This window comes from Labeo rohita, chromosome 23 (genome assembly GCF_022985175.1).
Source record: "Labeo rohita strain BAU-BD-2019 chromosome 23, IGBB_LRoh.1.0, whole genome shotgun sequence".
Taxonomy (NCBI): Eukaryota; Metazoa; Chordata; class Actinopteri; order Cypriniformes; family Cyprinidae; genus Labeo; species Labeo rohita.
In genome coordinates this window covers 606,173-625,939 of record NC_066891.1, presented here as the reverse complement: position 1 = coordinate 625,939, position 19,767 = coordinate 606,173, and the positions used below count along the sequence as shown (strand labels likewise).

Genomic DNA, 19,767 nt, shown 5'->3' with positions numbered 1-19,767 from the left:
GAAGATTCAAAAGGCCCGTCTACCATCTTAAAAGGGCTTCTTCGGTGTTTTAGCAGAATAAAAAAAGTCTTTGGCACACTAATCATGACATCTCTGGGAGCGTGGCTGTGTCTCAAACCCTTCTGCGCTCACTACCAAGGCGGCATGTTTGGGCATCACAGGAGCGTCTGGAAGGCGCCTATGTAGGCAGCACGCTAGGTTTTGAGACCGCTCTGTTTTACCGAGATGAGTTTCGTTTTTCTTGTTTATACTTTCGCTTTTGTTTCTGGATCAGCTGTAGTGAAGCTCAGCCTCAGTCGGGACTTGGTCAGTCGTGAATCGCCGCAGAAATGTACGAGCTGGAAAAGGAGAATTTGCGGCGCTTTAGCGCCTATATCACGAAGTTTTTACGACCGTCAGTCATCAAGAACTTCATGACGACATACCTCGAGAAAGGTAAGAGTTAATGAATAAACAATCACAAACAAATCAGCAGCTAATCAAGTGTGTAGCTAGCTTGGTTATCTTTATCAGAACGTCCTTCAGTTTATTGTCTGATTGTAAAGTCCTATTAGATATTTTGTAATCTATATCGGAATTAAAATTGCATTTGTTTTGAATAATGTCTATTACCGGACAGTTGAATGAATGACTCTAGGAATATTACCAACCTGAAAACTGTTATATGTCTTACAGAATTGCTTTGTTATTGGAGATTATTGAGAATTATGAAGAGTGTTATGAAGAGAACATAGACTGGATAGTAATAAATATGCAAAGGAAGCATTAATTTGAGGGTGTTCAGTCTTTTAGATGCCATTGACCCACAAATATGAACATTCTCATGCTGTATTTGTTATATTTATTTATGTAAAGACTTTTTATATACATTTTTTATATGAAAAAATTAATATTGTGAATATGTAAAATATTTGGAAAACATTTAATTTATGTTCATGTCTGATAAATTAATAAATGTAAATATGTATAAATGTAAAAAAAAGTAATGTTACTCAGAACTATTTATTAAAATCAGTTTGTATTTGTTTATGTCATTTAAATTAGTGCTGTCAAACGATTATTCGTGATTAATTGCATCCAAAATAACATTTTGTTTACATATTTTTACATATTGTTTACATATTGTGTACTGTGTATATTTATTATATATGAACACACACACAGTATATATTTTGAAAATTTTACATGAATTTGCATGTATATGTTTTTATTCATAGAATTATATATAGATATATTAAATATGTAAACATAAAATTTTTCTTAAATATATCCGTGCATGTGTGTGTATTTATATATATATATACGTAATAAATATACACAGTACACATACAGTCATGGCCAAAAATATCAGCACCCCTGCGCTTCTCTCAGAAAATTGTTGCATTTGCAAATGTTTTGGTACTCACATGTTTGTTTGTTTTTTGTTTGCATTGGAACAATGCAAATTAAAACGGAGAAGAAAAGCCAAATGTGGTACAATTCCACACAGAACCCAAAAAAATGCACTTGACAAAATTATTGGCACCCTTAACTTATTATTTGGTATACCACTTTTGGAAAAAATAACTGAAATCAATGGCTTCCTGTAACCATGAATGAGTTTCTCACACCTCTCTACTGGAATTTTGGACCACTCTTCTTTTGCAAACTGCTCCAGGTCATTCAGATTTGAAGGATGTCTTTTTCCAACTGCTGTTTTGAGATCTGAAGGCCTCATTTCTTTTTCTGTGAACAGTGCCATGATGTCCTTTACCAAAAAGCTCTACTTTTGTCTCATCTGTCCACAGTACGTTCTCCCAGAAGGATTGTGGCTTTGTCACATGACTCCAGTCTTGCTTTTTTATGCCTTGGTGTCAGCAGTGGTCTCCTACCACAGCGTCCCTTTTCGACAGATAGTGTGACACTGTTGTACTCTTTGTCTGCAGATCAGTTTGAATTTGTTTGGAAGTTAATCAGGGTTTTTTATCCACCATTTAAACAATCCTTCATTGCAAATTTTCGTTAATTTTACTCTTCCGTCCACGTCCAGGGAGGTTCGCTACAGTGCCATGGGCTGTAAACCTCTTGATGATATTGCACACAGTGGACACAGGGACATTAAGATCTCTGGAGATGGACTTGTAGCCTTGAGATTGTCCATGTTTTTTCCACATTTGTTCTTGCAAATCCACAGACAGCTCTTTACACTTCTTTCTTTTCTCTGTGCTCAGTGTGACACACAACACAAACACTGAGTCAACTTTTCTCCATTTTAACTGGTTGCAAGTGTGATTACTATATTGCCCACACCTGTTACTTGCCACAGGTGTGTCTAAATACAAATTACAGGAGCATCAAATGCTTGAAAAGCAATTATTTCTTACAATTTTGACAAAGTACCAATAATTTTGTCCAGTCCATTTTTGGAGTTCTGTGTGAAATTTGATCAAGTTTGACTTTTCTTCTCAGTTTTTTTTTTTTTTTTTGTGTGTGTGTTGTTGCAGTGCAAACAAAAACAATAAGCATGTGAATACCAAAACATTTGCAACTGGAACAGTTTTCGGAGAGAAGTGTTGCATTTTCTGACAGAATTGCAAGGGTGCCGATATTTTTGGCCATGACTGTATATTATGTACACAAGAATGTTTATTTTGGATGCGACATAATTGCGACTAATTGCGATTAATCGTTTGACAGTACTCATTTAAATGTTTTAAATGGTTTGATTCTATTATTGTAGTATCCTGTGGTTCTGTACTGTTATCAGTTTTTATTTTTTAATTAATTTTTAATAAAGTTTAACTTTATTATTGTTTTTATTATGTTTTTATTTATACTTTTTAAAATGTACGTTCATTTTATTTATTTTGACATTTTTCGTTTTTCAAGTCAATTTGACAAAAAATCACTGAAATTTAATGTCGTAAAATTAATAAAACTTACTTAAAAACAATAAAATGACTGTCAAGCATACAAAAAAATCTGCAAAATGAATATAGTAAATGTTACAGATAGATCGCGATCAATTGCACGCAAAATAAAAGTGTGCATAATATATTAGTGTGTATTGTGTGTAATCATTATATATAAATACACATTAATGTATATATTAAAGATAAATGTTATTTATGTACAAAATATTTTTATTTATATATAATAGGTATTATATAAAAATGATAATAAGAATATCTACTTGTAAATATTTCTTAAATATATACATGAATGTGTTTACGTTTGTATATGCATTATAATTACACACAGTGCACACACACATAATAGGCAAACTCCAACTTTAATTGTTTAATTAATTGTTTGACAGCCCTAGTTACAGATCTGTTTTTTGGTTTAGTAATGTTGGAATATAAAACATAAGTGCACAATTCTGCCTTGCTGTTTTTAGCAACCTGTTTCCAGATATGAGCTCTGTTCTATTATATTATGTTCTGTCTCTGGGCACAGAGATGGTGGAGAGCATTCTCTCTACAGAGGAGAAGTCTGTGACCATAGCTGCCCAGATGCTGCTGGACAAGATGTGTTATCTAGAGGAAGTGGGCTGGTTTCAGGCCTTTCTGGACATCCTGCTCGCCTCAGGTGAGTTTAGTAACTTCCGCATCTCGTGCAGGGCTCATGAATGCCTAAAAATCATGGGAGATGCTGAAGATGTGTGTATTAATGTAATGTAGAGTACACCGGACTGCACAACGCCATTAAAGATTGGAATTTCCAGGAGTTAGAGGACCTGAACAAACACAGGACATATCTAGAAAGGATCGAACCGTCAATCGTCAAGCACATGAAGCCCAGCGAGCTGCTCGCGCACATGAGCGACTGTCTGAGGCTCAGAGAGTGTGAGGAGATCAAGGCGGTGAGTCTGCTATCAGAAATACTCTACAGCATGTGTGTATGTTCAAGCCTCACACGTCCGTGCTGTGTGTGTGTGTTACAGGAGGAGAGTCGGCGCGGTCCTATAGCAGCCAGCGAGAAGCTTGTGGCGAGTCTCCTGCGCTCAGACAGACCCAACTGGTTTAAACTGCTGAAGATTGCACTTGAATCCTGCGAATTAGATGAGGCTCTAGAACTGCTGGAGATGAGTAATACTGTTTATCTATCTGTCTGTTTACTAGTCTGTCCATCTCTCTTCATCCTTGCATCTGTCCCAGGGTTCGTACAAGGTGCCTAAAGTACTTGAATTTGACTTTTTGAAATGTAAGGCCTGGGAAACCCTTGAAAATGGCAATATTCCTGAAGAGGTTTGCTTGAAGAGTGCTTGAATTATTGAAAGGCAATGTATCTATGAAATAAATCTTTAATTTTGTCAATAAGCACATATTTGTTCATGCAATTCAAAAAACATCATACTTTTTTGCCTATTTCAGTTAATTTCATAAAACTAGCAAGCTAAGCCAGTAGTAGTTCTGACAGTATCGTGTAAACATGGATGAAGACGTTAAAACAAGAGCAGATAAAGCGAATCAATTGAGTCATTTACGCTGGAACCACTCTGATTGATTCAAACTTGTAACTTTGATCATTCATTTCAAGCGGTTCACTAGCAAAAACCAAATCAAATGATTCATTTTCGAATTTCAACATTGTTTGTAATGATTTTAAAAAGCACGTAGTGATGGGTGAAACTGAGCTTTTTGAAACTCTGAATCAGTTAAATCATTGAGTCGCAAAATGATTCAGTGTTTTGAAGCGCTCCAATTGAATCACATGTCGCGAATCATTTGTTTCAGATCAGGACTTCAAATCTTTTTTATTTTTTAAAATTAAACAATACAGACATCAAACCATTAAAACAATACAATGATGAACATAAAAACAAATAAAAGGAGAAAATACAGTAATATACATACAGACATGTTGCCAGGATAAAAACGTAAAAAACATAATATATACAATTACATCTCATGGAGACACAAAGGACAAATATAAGATACAGTTTTCAGTGCTTTCAAATGAACAAAACTTTGAATAGTTTCCATATACTTGTCCAAGTCCACTTTGAATAAAAAAAAGAGAGTTTTGGAGTATTTGGAGAACTTTTGTTTGTGAATGTGAAATTTAGCCAACAGCAAACACAAATGATGTAATATTTCCTGGGAATTCAAATCGCAAATCATTTGATTTAGATCAGAACGGGTTTGTGAATCATTTTGAAATTGAATGATTCAAATCAAACGACTCGCAATCCGCGATTTGAAGTCCTGATCTATATCAAATGATTCGTGACTCGCGCTCCGAGTCCTGATCTGAAAAGAGAGTTCGCGAATCATTATTCAGATCGGGACTTTGGTGCAGGTTCGCGAATCATTTGATTCATATGAGGATTTCAGATCTGTATTTCAGATTTTTTTCAAACAGTAGAAAACATCAAACCATTAAGGTAGTACAGTTATAAAAAGAAAGAAAAAAGAAAGTATGCACAAATACAAATGATTCACGATCCGCGATTTAAAGTCCCGGCCTATAAGCCATGCTAGAAAATTAACCATGCTTTTACTGTAGTAAAATGTAGTGTACCTTGTAATACTTTAGTAGTAGTACTTGTGGTTCACTTTATTTTTGCCATTTTTTATTAGTATATTTTTATTCATTTATTTCTATTTTTTAGAGTTTAGAAGACATAAGTGAGATCTCTGATTGAAGTCCTTGAAAATCCAAAAAAAGTAGTGCTTGAAAAGTCCTTGAAAGTCCATAAAATTCATTTTACAGGATCTGTACGAACCCTGTCACCTGTCTGTCTATCTATCTCTCTATCTGTCTATCTATATATGTGTCTATCTGTCATTCTGTGTCCTGATGATGATCTTTGTCCTGCAGATGGAGGTGGTAAGGCTGAGAAGGCCAGCGGTTGGGACGGAGAGCCGGAGGCCATGATGACGACCGTGTGTTTTGCGTTCAGAGAGGAGGCTGAGACTGAAGACATGCTGATGAGCAGCAACGACACGGCCGTCACAGAGAAACCCGGCGGCTTCAGAGGTGCTCAGCTCAACATCAACAAGCTAACGCAACCTGAGAGCGCTTGTGTTTGCTAGAATGTGACCTTTGACCTCTGCGCAGGGGAACCTGAGCGATCAGGTGAGCGGAAGCTGAGAGAATATCAGAAGGAGCTGACCGCCGCCGCCGTCCAGGGCCAGAACACCATCATCTGCGCTCCCACAGGTGCGTTAAAGATGCTGTAAATGAACATTTGCCCTGTGTATTTTCTAAATGCATTTTATTGATTTTATTGCAATGCATTTTTCCATAGGTCTCCTATTTTTTTTCCTAAATCTTAATTGACATTCATAACCAGAGCTTTTATGAACTGAAACAACTTTATTGTGAATCTTTATTGTTATTTTCTTATTTTCACCAAAAACACTAACGCTAAAAACAACTACTGTTTTTTTATTATATAAAGCATTTGTGTTAGATTTTTTATTTATTCATATTGTATTATTTAATTTTATTTTATTTTATTTTTAACATTCAGTCTATCATATTACCTTATCCTATTTTAGTTTAGTTTAGTGTAGTACCTAGTCCATTGTCAGATTTTATTTTATTTTATTTTTAACATCCAGTCTATTGTCTTATCCAGTCCTGTTTTATTTAATTGAATTGAATTGAATTGAATTTTGTTTTATTTTATTTTATTTTATTTTATTTTATTTTATTTTATTTTATTTTATTTTATTTTATTTTATTTTATTTTATTTTTATTTTGACACACAGTCTATTGTCTTATCTAATCCTATTTTATTTTATTTATTTTTACATCCAGTCTATTGTCTTATCTAATACTATTTTATTGTAGCACCCAGTCTATTGTCTTATCCAATCCTGTTTTATGTTATTTTACTTTACTTTACTTTATCTTACTTTTTATTTTACTTTTATTTTATTTTATTTTATTTACTTTAATTTAATTTAATTTAATTTAATTTTATTTTATTTTGGCACACAGTCTATTGTCTTATCTAATCCTATTTTATTGTATTTTATTTTATTTTATTTTATTTTAGCACACAGTCTATTGTCTTATCTAATCCTATTTTATTTTATTTTATTTTTTACATCCAGTCTATTGTCTTATCTAATCCTGTGTTTTGTTTTTTGTTTTGTTTTGTTTTGTTTTATTTTAATTATTATTATTATTATTATTTTTTACCATCCAGTCCAATTAACACTGAGATTTAATTTGATTTAATTGGTATTCAATTAATGTTTTTTTTTTTTTTTTTTTTTTTTTGAGTACATTAATAGGTGAATGCTTCCCCTTATGGTAATTTTTAATTAAATAATTTGTGCACATCAGTAATTTAATGTTTATATATTTTAAAGTATTGAATCATACTTTACCAAATCACGGTTCATTAAATGTTTAGTATTTTAAACAGATTCTTGACCAAAACAAAAGAAAAAATCCATGTTTCAGGATCGAAACCCCTGTAAAATATTTAAAAAATCCAATCAACAAACAATGGATAAAACCATTTTTGTATTTGTACATTTATTATCTTTTATATTAATCTGTTATGGCATTTTACTGTTACACAAGTAAAATTTAAGCTAAAGATCTGGTTATGAATTTTTAATAAAGAATAAAGAAAAAAAATAAACAAAAAATGACATGCATTGATGATGAAATTAAGTCTTGTCCATCAAACTTTCTCTCAGGATGTGGAAAAACTATTGTGGCCTTGGCCATCTGTGAATATCACCTGAAGCAGTTTCCCAAAAGAGCAAAGATTGTGTTTTTGGCAACCAAGGTCGACGTCTATGAACAGCAGTACAAACTTTTCAAGGAGCACTTTTCCTGCAAGGATCCCAACGTCAGGCACGACCCCTCACAAACACACACACACACACACACACACACACACACATAAAGCAGCAAATCAGCATATTAGAATGATTTCTGAAGGATCATGTGACACTGAAGACTTGAGTAATGATGCTGAAAATGCAGCTTTGATCACAGAAATAAATTACATTTTAACAGATATTCACATAGAAAACAGTTGTTTTAAATTATAAAAATATTTCAGAATTTTTAACAGTGTTGATCTAATAATTGCAGTCTTGTTACATTAGAACATTAAAACATTAGAATTATTCCAGATGTATGTGTATCCTGTCTGAGGCGTGTGTGTGTTGTGTTGTGTTGTGTAGGGTGACGGGTTTGTGCGGTGATATGGATCAGCTGTCGGTGCTTTGGCTCATACAGAATTATGATATCGTGGTGATGACGGCTCAGATCCTGGTGAACGCCCTGCAGAGCGCTGAGGTGCCGTCCCTGGATATCCTGTCGCTCATCCTGTTCGACGAGTGTCACAACACGACGGGAAAACACCCGTACAACAACATCATGACCCACTACCTGGACCGCAAATTCAGTACTAGCACACATTCACTGCCACAGGTGTGCAGCACACCTTTAAACTTGTTTGCTTGTTTTTTTTATTTATTTATTTTGATTTTATTTTATGTAGGGTCACAGAGATGCTGAAAAACTAACACCCTGAATAGATGGCCAATGTATCACAGTCTATTCATTCCTATCTTATCCAATTCTGTTTTATTTTGCATTCATTTAGTATTATTTTTTTAATTTAATTATTATTTTATTTTTTATTTAGTGTTATTTATAAGTCACAGAGATGCTATTAAAAAGAACACCCTGAACAGATAGTCAATCTATTCATTCCTGTCTTATCCAATTATTTTTATTTTATTTTATTTTATTTTATTTTATTTTATTTTATTTTATTTTATTTTATTCCATAAGTCTATCGTCTTATACAATCCTGTTTTGTTAAATTTTTAAGTTATTTCTTTATTTTATTTTATTTTAACACCCCATCTATTGTCTTATCCAATCCTGTTTTGTTCTGTTTTTTAAACAAATTTTGATTTATTTTATTTTTATTATTATTTTAGTACCCAGTTTATTGTCTCTTCCAGACCTATTTATTTTATTTTATTTTATTTTAACACCCAGTCTATCATCTTATACGATCCTGTTTTGTTCTGTTTTTTAATTTTTATTTAATTTAATTTAATTTTATTTTATTTTATTTTAACACTCCATCTATTGTCTTATCCAGTCCTGTTTTTTTTTTAACAAATTTTATTTTATTTTATTTAATTTTAGCACCCAGTTTATTGTCTTATCCAGACCTTTTTTATTTTATTTTATTTTATACCAGTGATTTATCCAATCATTTTTTTTTTCCACACCCCATCTATTGTCTTATCCAGTCCTGTTTTTTAAACAAATTTTATTTTATTTTATTTTATTTTATTTTATTTTATTTTATTTTATTTTATTTTATTTTATTTTATTTTATTTTATTTTATTTTATTTTATTTTATTTTATTTTATACCAGTGATTTATCCAATCATTTATTTTATTTTATTTTATTTTATTTTACAAACTGCTTATCTTATGTAGAGTCCATCATAGTCTTTTCTGTTGTATTCAGACGTATTCTGTGCTACACTTACAATGGTGTCCTGATTGGTTTATAATGCCGTCTGTCTCAGATTGTGGGCCTGACGGCGTCGGTTGGCATCGGTTCATTCAAGAACAGACTGGAGGCGGAGAACAACATCTTACAGCTCTGTGCCAACCTGGACACCAGAGTCATCACCACAGTCACCGAACACAAAGATGAGCTCAAGTCATACGTGCACACACCTGAGAAAGGTCAGCAGTTACACACACACACTATACAACCTATAACACATGATTATTAATGTCTGGTATGTGTGTGTGACAGAATTTTTTGATGTTCGTGAGCGGCCGAGTGACCCCTTCATCAGAATAATCAAAAACATCATGAGTAACATCGAGCAGCTGGTGCAGAAGACCTACAACATCGGTACACGCTCCACACCTCCACACGCATGCTGCATATATTAACACACACACACACGCTAACACACACGTACGCGTGTCTCTGTGTCTCAGAGAGTCTGTCGAACATCCAGAACCGTGAGTACGGCTCACAGAAATACGAGCAGTGGATCGTCTCCGTTCAGAAGAGCTGCAAAGTCTTACAGATGAAGGACGCAGACGAGGAGAGACGGATCTGCAGACAACTCTACAACTACACTGAACACCTGCGGGTCAGACACACACAGAAAGTTTTTGAATAAACATTATTGTAGATTATTAAATACTGCAAAAATATGGTTCGTCAGGGTTTGTACAAGGTGCATAAAGTAGTTGAATTTGACTTTTTGAAATGTAATGCCTGGAAAACCCTTGAAAATAGCAAAATTCCTTTGATTTATCCAATCATTTATTTTATTTTATTTTAGCATCTAGTCTGTTGTCTTATCTAATACTCTTTATTTTATCTATTATTTTATTTTTATTTTTATTTAACATCCAGTCTGTTGTTTAATCCAGTAATATTTTATTTTATTTTATTTTATTTCATATTTTATTTCATATTTTATTTTAGCATCCAGTCTATCGTCTTATCCAGTCATACTTTATTTTATTTTATTTTATTTTATTTGAATATCCAGGCCAGTGATTTATCCAGTCATTTATTTTATTTTATTTTATTTTATTTTATTTTATTTTATTTTATTTTATTTTATTTTATTCTATTTTAGTACTCGGTCTATTGTCTTATCCAATCATATTTTATTTTATTTTATTTTATTTTCCAGGCCAGTGATTTATCCAATCATTTATTTTATTTTATTTTATTTTATTTTATTTTATTTTCCAGGCCAGTGATTTATCCAATCATTTATTTTATTTTATTTTATTTTATTTTATTTTATTTTATTTTATTTTATTTTATTTTATTTTATTTTATTTTATTTTATTTGAATATCCAGGCCAGTGATTTATCCAGTCATTTATTTTATTTTATTTTATTTTATTTTATTTGAATATCCAGGCCAGTGATTTATCCAGTCATTTATTTTATTTTATTTTATTTTATTTTATTTTATTCTATTCTATTCTATTCTATTTATTTTAGTACTCAGTCTATTGTCTTATCCAATCATATTTTGTTTTATTTTATTTTATTTTATTTTATTTTATTATCCAGGCCAGTGATTTATCCAGTCATTTATTTTATTTTATTTTATTTTATTTTATTTTAGTACTCGGTCTGTTGTCTTATCCAATCATATTTTGTTTTATTTTATTTTATTTTATTTAACATCCGGTCTATTGTTTAATCCAGTAGTTTTATTTATTTATTTTTTTGTTTGTTTTATTTTTACTCTCAGTGTTGTGTAAACATGGCTGAAGATACGAAAAGAGGATCAGTTGAACCGAATCAACGCAACGCAGTGGCTTAACTGATTTTAATCTGATCTGGGTTTTGCTAGTGAATCGTTAGAAATGAACGATCGAAGTCACGAGTTTGAATCAATCGGAGCGGTTCCAGCGTAAATGACTCAATTAATTCGGTTCAACTGTTCCTCTCTTCGTATCTGCGTGGATCACGAATCATTTGATTCAGATCGGGATTTCGAGGCGATCTTTTTTTTTATTTTATTTTCTTAAACAGTAGAAATCATCAAATTAATAAGCCAGTACAGTTATAAAAACAAAACAAAGAATAAAGAAAAAAGTATACACAAATACACAAGTGTAGTATTCTCTGTAATACTTCTTAGTAAGTATTAGGTAGTAATACTTCACATGTGCTTCACTTTATGTTTGACATTTTTTTATTAGTATATTTTTATTGATCTATTTCTTTCTTTTTAGAATTTGAAATAGAACACATAAGTGAAGTCCTGCTTGAAAAGTCCTGGAATTTCATTTTACAGTATTTGTATGAAGCCTGGTTCACTGTTAGTTTGATATGTTTACTAATATTAACACATGAAACTTATTTTAAAAAGTGAGTGATCAGAATCTGACTGACGTTCTCTCATCTTCTTCAGAAATATAACGATGCTCTGATCATCAATGAAGACGCACGGACTAAAGATGCGCTCGATTATCTGGACGCGTTCTTTGATCAGGTCCGGAACGCCGGCTACGACGAGACCGAGAGGAAACTCACTGCTCTCTATGACTGTAAGAATCCTCATCTTATAAAACCAGCAGACAGCAGAACATTACAAGTGTGATCTGAGTGTGAGTGTGTGTGATGCAGGTCAGCGGCCGCAGTTACAGCGTTTGGCCACTGAGGGGGAGCAGAACCCTAAACTAGATGAGCTCAGGTTCATCCTGGAGGAAGAATACCAAAATAATGAGCAGACCCGCACCGTCATGTTCGTTAAGACACGCGCCCTCGCTGACGTGAGTCTGACCTCTGTAATGTGACGTATGCATGTATCTTCAAATCTGATTTATTATTATTCACGTGTGTGTTTTTACACATATGTAAGGCTATGAAGAAATGGATTGATGAGACTGATTCCCTGAAGTTCCTGAAGCCTGGAGTTCTGATTGGAAAAAGACGAAAATCCAACCTTACCGGCTCAGGTGGGAATTCAAACACATGCACGGAAAACACACTGAATCCATGTTTGAATTTTTAAAATTAGTTTTGCAGACAAATTTACATAATAAAAATAAAATTTAAAATACGAAAACAGAGCTGGAATCAAAAAAAAAAAGATGTTTAATGTTTAAAATGTCATAATTATAACTACCATAAATATTAGTATTGTAAATTGACAGTTGTGCTATAAAATACCAGCAATAATAATAATAAGTGTTGTTGTTTTTATGATTTTTATTTACATTGTATTTTTTAAATAAGATAATATTATTATTATAATATATTATTTTTAATATTTATTATTTGGTTTAAAATTTACAGTTAATAATGATAATAGTTTTATTTTATAGTAGAATTATTACTATTGTTTTATACTGATACATAATCACAATCTAGCCTAACCTTGAGCTTTTGTTTTAAAAATCGCATTTTTAAATTGATTACATTTTTTTATCAGAATAATCACAATTAGATTTTTCTTATATCATGTAGCTCTATGAAATATTTTTTTAGTGTTTATAACTTTTGTTAATATTTTGAATTAAATTTTATTTTCATATTTCTGTTTTTTTGTTTTAATTCATGTGATTTTGTTGTGTTTGTGTCTGTGTAGTTTTTTAAACTTAAAAATACATTACCGTCAAGTTTTTCCCACTACTTCAAATGTAAAAATACATTCAAGCATTTCTACTGCTTAAAACATAAAAATACGTAAAAACCTTCAAACTCCAGGCTTTTTAACCTACTTCGAACTTAAAAATACTTAAATCCTTCAAGCTTCAAAGTACTTGAATCCTTTAAGCTTTTAGAGTACTTCGAACTTAAAAATACTTAACTTTTGAATTTTAAGCTTACTAAACTACTTCAAACTTAAAAAAGTCTGAATTCTTTAAACGTCAAGATTTTTAAAATACTTGCAAACTTAAAAGTACTTGAATCCTTTGTTTTTCAAATTACTCCAAACTTAGAAGCACTTAAAACCTACAAACCTCAAGCTACAAACCTCAAACTATTTTGAATTTAAAGTACTTAAATCCCTCAAGCTTTTAAATTACTTCAGACTTGACAGTACTTAACTTTCAAACTTTAAGCTAATTCAAACTTAACAAGCTTTTTAAAATACTTTAAACTTAAAAATACTTAACTTTTGAATTTTAAACTACTTCAGTCTTAAAAATTAACACCTTTAAACTTCAAGCTTTTTTAAAATACTTCAAACTTAAAAGTACTCGAATCCTTTAAGCGTTTAAAGTACTTCAAACTTAAAATACTAAACTTTTGAATTTTAAGCTTTTAAACTACTTCAAACTTAAAAATTCTTAATACCTTTAAACTTCAAGCTTTTTAAAATAATTCAAACTTAAAAGTACTTGAATTCTTCAAGTTTTTAAAGTACTTCAAACTTACAAATACTTAACTTTTGAATTTTAAGCTTTTTAAACTACTTCAAACTTTACATTTTTTTAAAACCTTTAAACTTCAAGATTTTTAAAATACTTACAAACTTAAAAGTACTTGAATCCTTTGTTTTTCAAATCACTCCAAACTTAGAATCACTTAAAACCTACAAACCTCAAGCTTTTTTAAAAAACTATTTTAAATTTAAAGTACTTAAATCCTTCAAGCTTTTAAACTACTTCAGACTTGACAATGCTTAACTTTCAAGCTTTAAGCTAATTCAAACTTAACAACCTTTTTAAAATACTTTCAACTTAGTATTGTAAATTTACAGTTGTGCTATAAAATAACAACAGAAACAAAAATAATAATAATACTAATTGTTGTTGTTTTTATGTTTTTTTTTTACATTAATGTATTTTTTTTTCGTTTAATGTTTTTTTTTACATTTAATAATTAATACATAATTTTAATTAAGTTAACTATTATTATTATTATTATTATACAATATTTTTAATATTTCTCATTTTGTTTAAAATTTAATGATAATAATTATTTTATAATTATACTAATATATAATCACATTTTTTCTCTGGCCTAACAAACAACATTGAGCTTTTTTTTAAATTGCCTTTTAAATTGAAATTATCAGCATAATCACAATTCGGTTTTTTTCTCAAATCATGAAGACTTATGAAATATTTTTCAGTTTTTAAATTAAATTTTATTTTCATTTTAATTTAAGTTTAGGTCATTTTGTTTTGTGTTTTCGTCTATGTAGTTTTAATGTATTTGTATTTCAGTTTTAGGGTTGCAGTTAGGACTTCAAGTTATAAACTGAAAATGAAAATGAGAAATGTCTTTTTTATTTTGTTAACTTTCTTATTTTAAAGAATGCATTTTCTATAATTTTCAGTCGTACTGATGTGGGTTTGTGTTGTTGTGCTGCAGGAATGACTCTGAACAATAAGAAGGGGATTCTGGACTCTTTTAAGAGCTCAGATCAGAGCAAGATGCTCATCGCCACGTCGGTCGCTGATGAAGGCATCGATATCCCACAGTGCAACTTGGTTCTGATGTATGAATATGTGGGAAATGTGGTGAAGATGGTGCAAGTTCGAGGTAACAAACATATGCACAAGCTCTCACACAGACATCCACACACACACACACACACACACACACACTCTCTCTGATGCATTAGTATGTGTGTGTAGGACGCGGTCGGGCGGAGGGGAGTCGGTGTTTCCTGATCTCCAGTAGTAAGGAGCGCATTGAAAAGGAACGCATAAATATGTTTAAGGAGAAGATCGTGGAGGAGGCCATCATCCATCTGCAGAGCAACCCCACCAGCCTCAGCAACAAGGTTCTGCACTTCCACCGCATGTTTTAAACATTAGTGCATCTCTGCTGCGTGACATTCGCTAGACAGCACGAACATGTGTGTGTGCAGGTGGACGTGTTGCAGAAGGACGATAAAACCCGGAGGGATCACATCAGCGCCAGTCCCGAAAAACCCAAAACTCAGGGCAGCTACGAGCTCCTCTGCAGCAAGTGCAAGAGGTTTGCATGCATGAGCGACAACATCAGAGTTGTGCAGGTATGACCATAGTAATTAAAACCTTCAAACTTCAAATTTTTCTAATTTAATAATACTTAAAACCTTTAAACTTTAAGCCTTTTAAACTACTTCAAACTTTAAAATACCTTAAACATTCAGACTTCAAACTTTTTTATTTTCTGTTTTTCTGTTTCAAACTTAAAACTACTTAAGACCTTCAAACTTAGAGCTTTTCAAACTACTTCAAAATTAAAAATGATCATAACACCTTCAAACTCCAGGCTTAGAACTTAAAAATACTAAAAACATACAAACTTAAAACTTTTAAAGCTACTTCAAACTTAAAAGTACTTAACTTTCAAACTTTAAGCTTTTCAAATCACTTCAAACTTGAAAATACTTAAAACATTCAAAGTTCAATCATTTTAAACTACTTAAAACTAAAAAAACTGAAATCTTCAAACTTTAAGCTTTTTACACTACTTAAAACTTAAAAATACTTTAAAGTCCTTTAAACTTCAGGCCTTTTAAACTATTACATTTGAAACTTAAAAATACTTAAAACCTACAAACCTCAAGCTTTTTACACTACTTAAAACTTAAATACTTAAAACATTCAAAGTTCAATCATTTTAAACTGTCAAACTTTTTAAAAAACGAAAATACTTCAAACATTAAGACTTCACAGCTTTTTAAACTATTTCAAACTTAAAACACCTCAAAACCTTCAAACTTTAAGCTTTTCAAACTACTTCAAACTTACTAAATATTTCAAACCTTTAAGCTTTTCAAACTACTTCAAACTTTAAAAATACGAAAAACCTGCAAACTTCAAGCTTTGAAACTACTTCAAAATTCAAATGAATCAAAACACCTACAAACTTAAAACTACTTCAAAAAGTACTTAGTTTTCAAACTTTAAGCTTTTCAAATTATTCAGACTTTAAGATATTAAAAACTTGCAAACTTCAAGCTTTGAAACTACTTCAAAATTGAAAATAATCAAAATACCTTCAAACTCCAGGATTTTTAAAGTACTCAGAAATTAAAAATACTAAAAACATACAAACTTGAAACATGAAACTTTTAAAGTTACTTCAAACTTAAAACTGCTTAACTTTCCAACTTTAAGCTTTTCAAATTACTTAAAACTTAAAAATACTTAAAACTAAATACTTAAAGTTTAATCAGTTTAAACTAACTTAAAAAAAATACTTTAAAAACCTTTAAACTTCAGGCCTTTTAAACTACTTGAAACTTAAAAATACTTTAAAACTTATAAACTTCAAGCTTTTTACACTACTTAAAACTTAAAAATACTTAAAACATTTAAAGTTCAATCATTTTAAACTACGTCAAACTTTTAAAAAAGCGAAAATACTTTAAACATTCAGACTTCAAACTTTTTAAAATATTTCAGACTTAAACCACCTTAAAACCTTCAAACTTTAAGCTTTTCAAACTACTTCAAACTTTAAAAATACTAAAAAACCTGCAAACTTCAAACTTTGAAACTACTTCAAAATTAAAAATAATCAAAACACCTACAAACTTAAAACTACTTCAAAAATTATTTAGTTTTCGAACTTTAAAATAATTGAAATCTTCAAACTTGAACCTTTTAAAAACTACTTAACTTAAAAATACTTAAAACATTCAAAGTTGAATCATTTTAAACTACATCAAACCTTAAAAAAACTAAAATCTTCTAACTTAAAAATTCTTAACCTTTGAACTTAAAGCTTTTTAAAATACTTCAAACTTAATAATAATTAAAACCTTAAAACTTAAATCTTTTTAAACTACATAAAACCTTCAAACATTTTATACTACTTCAGACTTAAACTAAATACTTAAAACCTTCAAACTTCTAGCAATTAAAAAAATGTAAAAATACTTAAAAAACCTTTACACTCCAGGCTTTTTAAACTACTTAACACTTAAAAATACTTAAAACCTACAAACTTAAAGCTTTGAAAAGCTACTTAAAATGTACACATCCTTAAAACATTCAAAGTTCAATCATTTTAACTTATTTCAAACTTTTAAAAAACTACAATCTTCAAACTTCAAGATTTTCAGACTACTTTAAACTTAAAAATTCTTAAAACTTTCAAACTTCAATCTTTTCAAACTACATAAAACGTCAAACTTAAAGCTTTTAAAAATACTTCAAACTTAAAAATTCTTAAAACCTTCAAACTTTTTATGCTACTTCAAACTTAAGCCATATTCTTAAAACTTTTTAAATTTAAATCTTTTCAAACTACATAAAACTTCGAATTTTTAACTTTTTATACTACTTTAAATTTAAACCGAAATTTTAAAACCTTCAAATTTCAGTCTTTTAAAACTACATAAAACTTCAAACTTAAAGCTTTTTAAAATACTTCAAACTTAAAAATAATTAAAACCTTCAAATTTCAGTCTATTCAAACTACATAAAACCTTCAAACTTCAAAGTTCTTATACTACTTTAAAAGTAAACAAAATTATTAAAGCCTTTTAAAATCTTCAAACTTCAAGCTACTTAAAACTTAAAAAAATACTCAAGCTTTTTAAACTATTTCTGACTAGGATTTCTCATGTCAGCATTAAAGGTTGTCAACAAACATTACTATCTAGTATATAATTTAAAAAAAAAAGAGTTAAAAATTGGTAAGAAACTTGTTTCTGCAACAGAATAATAAAAAAACATGAATGAATGATAATATAAATGTTGTTCAGTTATTGAAATATTGAAATATTTCATAGGGATGTGCTCATTTTGAACCATCGCTCTGTTCGTTTCACATTCTCTCTGTCCTGCAGAGCTCTCATCACATCGTTCTGGATCGCTCAATGTTCCAGCGCTGTACAACTGCTCCCCATAAGAACCCAAAAGCCTTCTGTGGCTTCAATAAGAAAGAGAAGATGCTCTGTGCCGAATGTAAACACGACTGGGGCCTCGTCGCCTCTTACACCACTATCCAGGTAACAATAAGCATTTTAATATCCAGCATTTTAATATCTAAGCAGTCTTACTTTAGTATCATTGATATACTATTACTTTTTGTTTAAGTTTTAAATTAGATTTTATTTTTTGTTTTCATTTTGAATCAAATTTGTGTCATTTTTGTATTTTTATCGTTTTTATGTTTGTAAATAATTTTTATTAGTTTTAGTTTATTTCCTGTGTTGTTTTAGTACTTTAACTAAGAGTAAAGGAAAATAAAAAATTGCAGGAAATTGTATATAAATTTGATCATAAATGAATAAATTCCTGTCGTCATTTGACTCCAGGATCTGCCGCTGCTGAAGATCGAGAGTTTCGTCGTGCAGAATTGCGTCACTCGCAAGCAGGAATACTTCAGGAAATGGCGTGACGTGACGTTTGCCATCCGTGAGTTTGACATGACGGAGATCACGCCTGAAATGTGCCGGCCGAGAGACTGAGAACGGCGAACTTTAGCACAATGTCATCTCACTCTAAACTGCAGGTGTTTTTTAATGTGATCAACTGTGATTGTGTAATCCAGATAAACTGTAGTTTTACCAACCCAAAACTTTAGAATCGATTAGAATCGTTAATTACAGTTAGTCTCATTATTTTTGATGTTACTTGGGCTTTTACTGCAATTGACTTGTCTATTTTTATCTATTGCATTTTAACATATTTTAAACTTTTCCTGTAACTCAAACGATTAATTAGACGTGACTATGTAAATCAGGCTTAGATTATGTGTGTAATAACTGATTTTTAATAGATTTCAGAATATTAAAATAATTAATGAATGTATCTGATACATTTGATATCAACAGTTTTTTCTTGAAGATAATCGAAATTAAATAATCAAAATAAAATAAACCTCAAATTAAGAAAATTAAAATATTATGGGTGTTAATATTTATGAATCAAAAATATGTTTTTATGTTAAGAAAAAGCACATTTTTAGGAACATTTTTGCACTGCAACATTATTTTAGACAATTAAGCATATATATATATATATATATATATATATATATTTTTTTTTTTGTATTTATGCATTAAGGTAGAATTTGTGGACCCCTTTTAAAATTAAATTTTATTACAGAGATTCACTATAATTCACAAACAAAAGAAATATTTAAAAAAATTAATAAAAAGTAAAAATCTGAATACATAACAGCCATGAAAACCTGGAAAGAAATTGTGCTTAATTGTTTGAAAATAATTCCCAGTCCAAAAAATGTCCCTAAAAATAGGACAAATTTCCCTATAATTCTCTTGATAAATTATTTGCCCGGTGAGGTGGAAAATAGTTCAATTAAAACAATTAATGGCAGTCTATAAAGCCTTAAGTTAATGATGCTTGAAATCTC

The 19,767-nt window shown here is 30.4% G+C and overlaps 1 protein-coding gene across 1 annotated transcript; it reads left to right on the top strand.

The window, feature by feature from the left end:
* Positions 1 to 266: 266 nt before the first annotated feature.
* Positions 267 to 19,107, top strand: rigi (RNA sensor RIG-I). The gene is made up of 19 exons (XM_051096573.1): positions 267 to 435; positions 3,439 to 3,570; positions 3,663 to 3,844; positions 3,926 to 4,070; positions 5,806 to 5,964; positions 6,046 to 6,147; positions 7,648 to 7,807; positions 8,143 to 8,392; positions 9,518 to 9,680; positions 9,754 to 9,855; positions 9,945 to 10,102; positions 11,900 to 12,035; positions 12,115 to 12,260; positions 12,350 to 12,446; positions 14,815 to 14,985; positions 15,081 to 15,229; positions 15,317 to 15,463; positions 18,236 to 18,397; positions 18,707 to 19,107. Exons 1-19 carry the CDS (start codon positions 330 to 332, stop codon positions 18,857 to 18,859), a joined length of 2,820 nt encoding a protein of 939 aa, XP_050952530.1. The 5' UTR covers positions 267 to 329; the 3' UTR covers positions 18,860 to 19,107.
* Positions 19,108 to 19,767: the final 660 nt, after the last annotated feature.

What these genes read in the sequence shown, in the direction of transcription:
- rigi (XM_051096573.1), top strand. Translation starts at nt 330, where the DNA reads ATGTACGAGCTGGAAAAGGAGAATTTGCGGCGCTTTAGCGCCTATATC. An exon ending in GAAACCCGGCGGCTTCAGAG is followed by an intron (nt 5,965 to 6,045) that starts GTGCTCAGCTCA and finishes ACCTCTGCGCAG; the next exon opens with GGGAACCTGAGCGATCAGGT. An exon ending in GCACACATTCACTGCCACAG is followed by an intron (nt 8,393 to 9,517) that starts GTGTGCAGCACA and finishes CGTCTGTCTCAG; the next exon opens with ATTGTGGGCCTGACGGCGTC.